At 61.2% G+C, this 516-nt stretch overlaps 1 protein-coding gene across 1 annotated transcript in view; it reads right to left on the reverse strand.

Annotated features, from left to right (window-relative positions):
- Positions 1-20: 20 nt before the first annotated feature.
- The window catches only part of VTN49DRAFT_6361 (uncharacterized protein), a gene marked incomplete at both ends in the record, with an annotated part of 3,491 nt that continues 2,995 nt past the window's right edge, over positions 21-516 (reverse strand). The window contains one exon of the mRNA XM_069414512.1: positions 21-286. Within this exon, the coding sequence (XP_069265750.1) occupies positions 21-286 (266 nt within the window). The remainder of the gene's footprint in view (positions 287-516) is intronic.

Here is a 516-nt window from a genome sequence, read left to right on the forward strand (position 1 = left end):
CTGGCTGGCGGATTGCAATGTCACCACGCGCGGGGATAAATCCTCTGCAGACGACTGAAGTGACCAAGCGGGTCGTGTAAGCGGTCAAGTAGCCTAGTTGTTACGAGTCGCTGAGCGTCAGCCCGATCCTTGGCTCGATTTGTGCTGATCACAGCCTCCCCATCACTGGGTCCGGCAGCGTCCGGGCGCGTGGAGGGGGGTGCGTAGGTGGATTGAAGGCGGTCTCGGCCGCACGCGTGAGGTGGGTGGTAGGCCAGTTGACGGCAGGACGGGGGGGATCTGGGAACTTTGGCAAAAAAAAAGGTTGGGATCGAAGGGGAAGACGACGGCGATCGTTTCTTGCGACGCGCGGACTAGGCCAGTTGACGGTAGGACGGAACGGGAGGAGGAGGAGTTTGGGCGAAGAAGACTGCAGGAGAGACTTGCGCGCCGCCGGTTGGTGCCGAGGCCAGTTGACGACGACGAATTCGGGTCGGGAGGAACGACTTGGATGGATTCTCCCCAAGTTCGAGCCAC

Source organism: Thermomyces lanuginosus, assembly GCF_041956635.1.
Source record: "Thermomyces lanuginosus strain ATCC 200065 unplaced genomic scaffold VTN49scaffold_40, whole genome shotgun sequence".
Classification (NCBI taxonomy): domain Eukaryota; kingdom Fungi; phylum Ascomycota; class Eurotiomycetes; order Eurotiales; family Trichocomaceae; genus Thermomyces; species Thermomyces lanuginosus.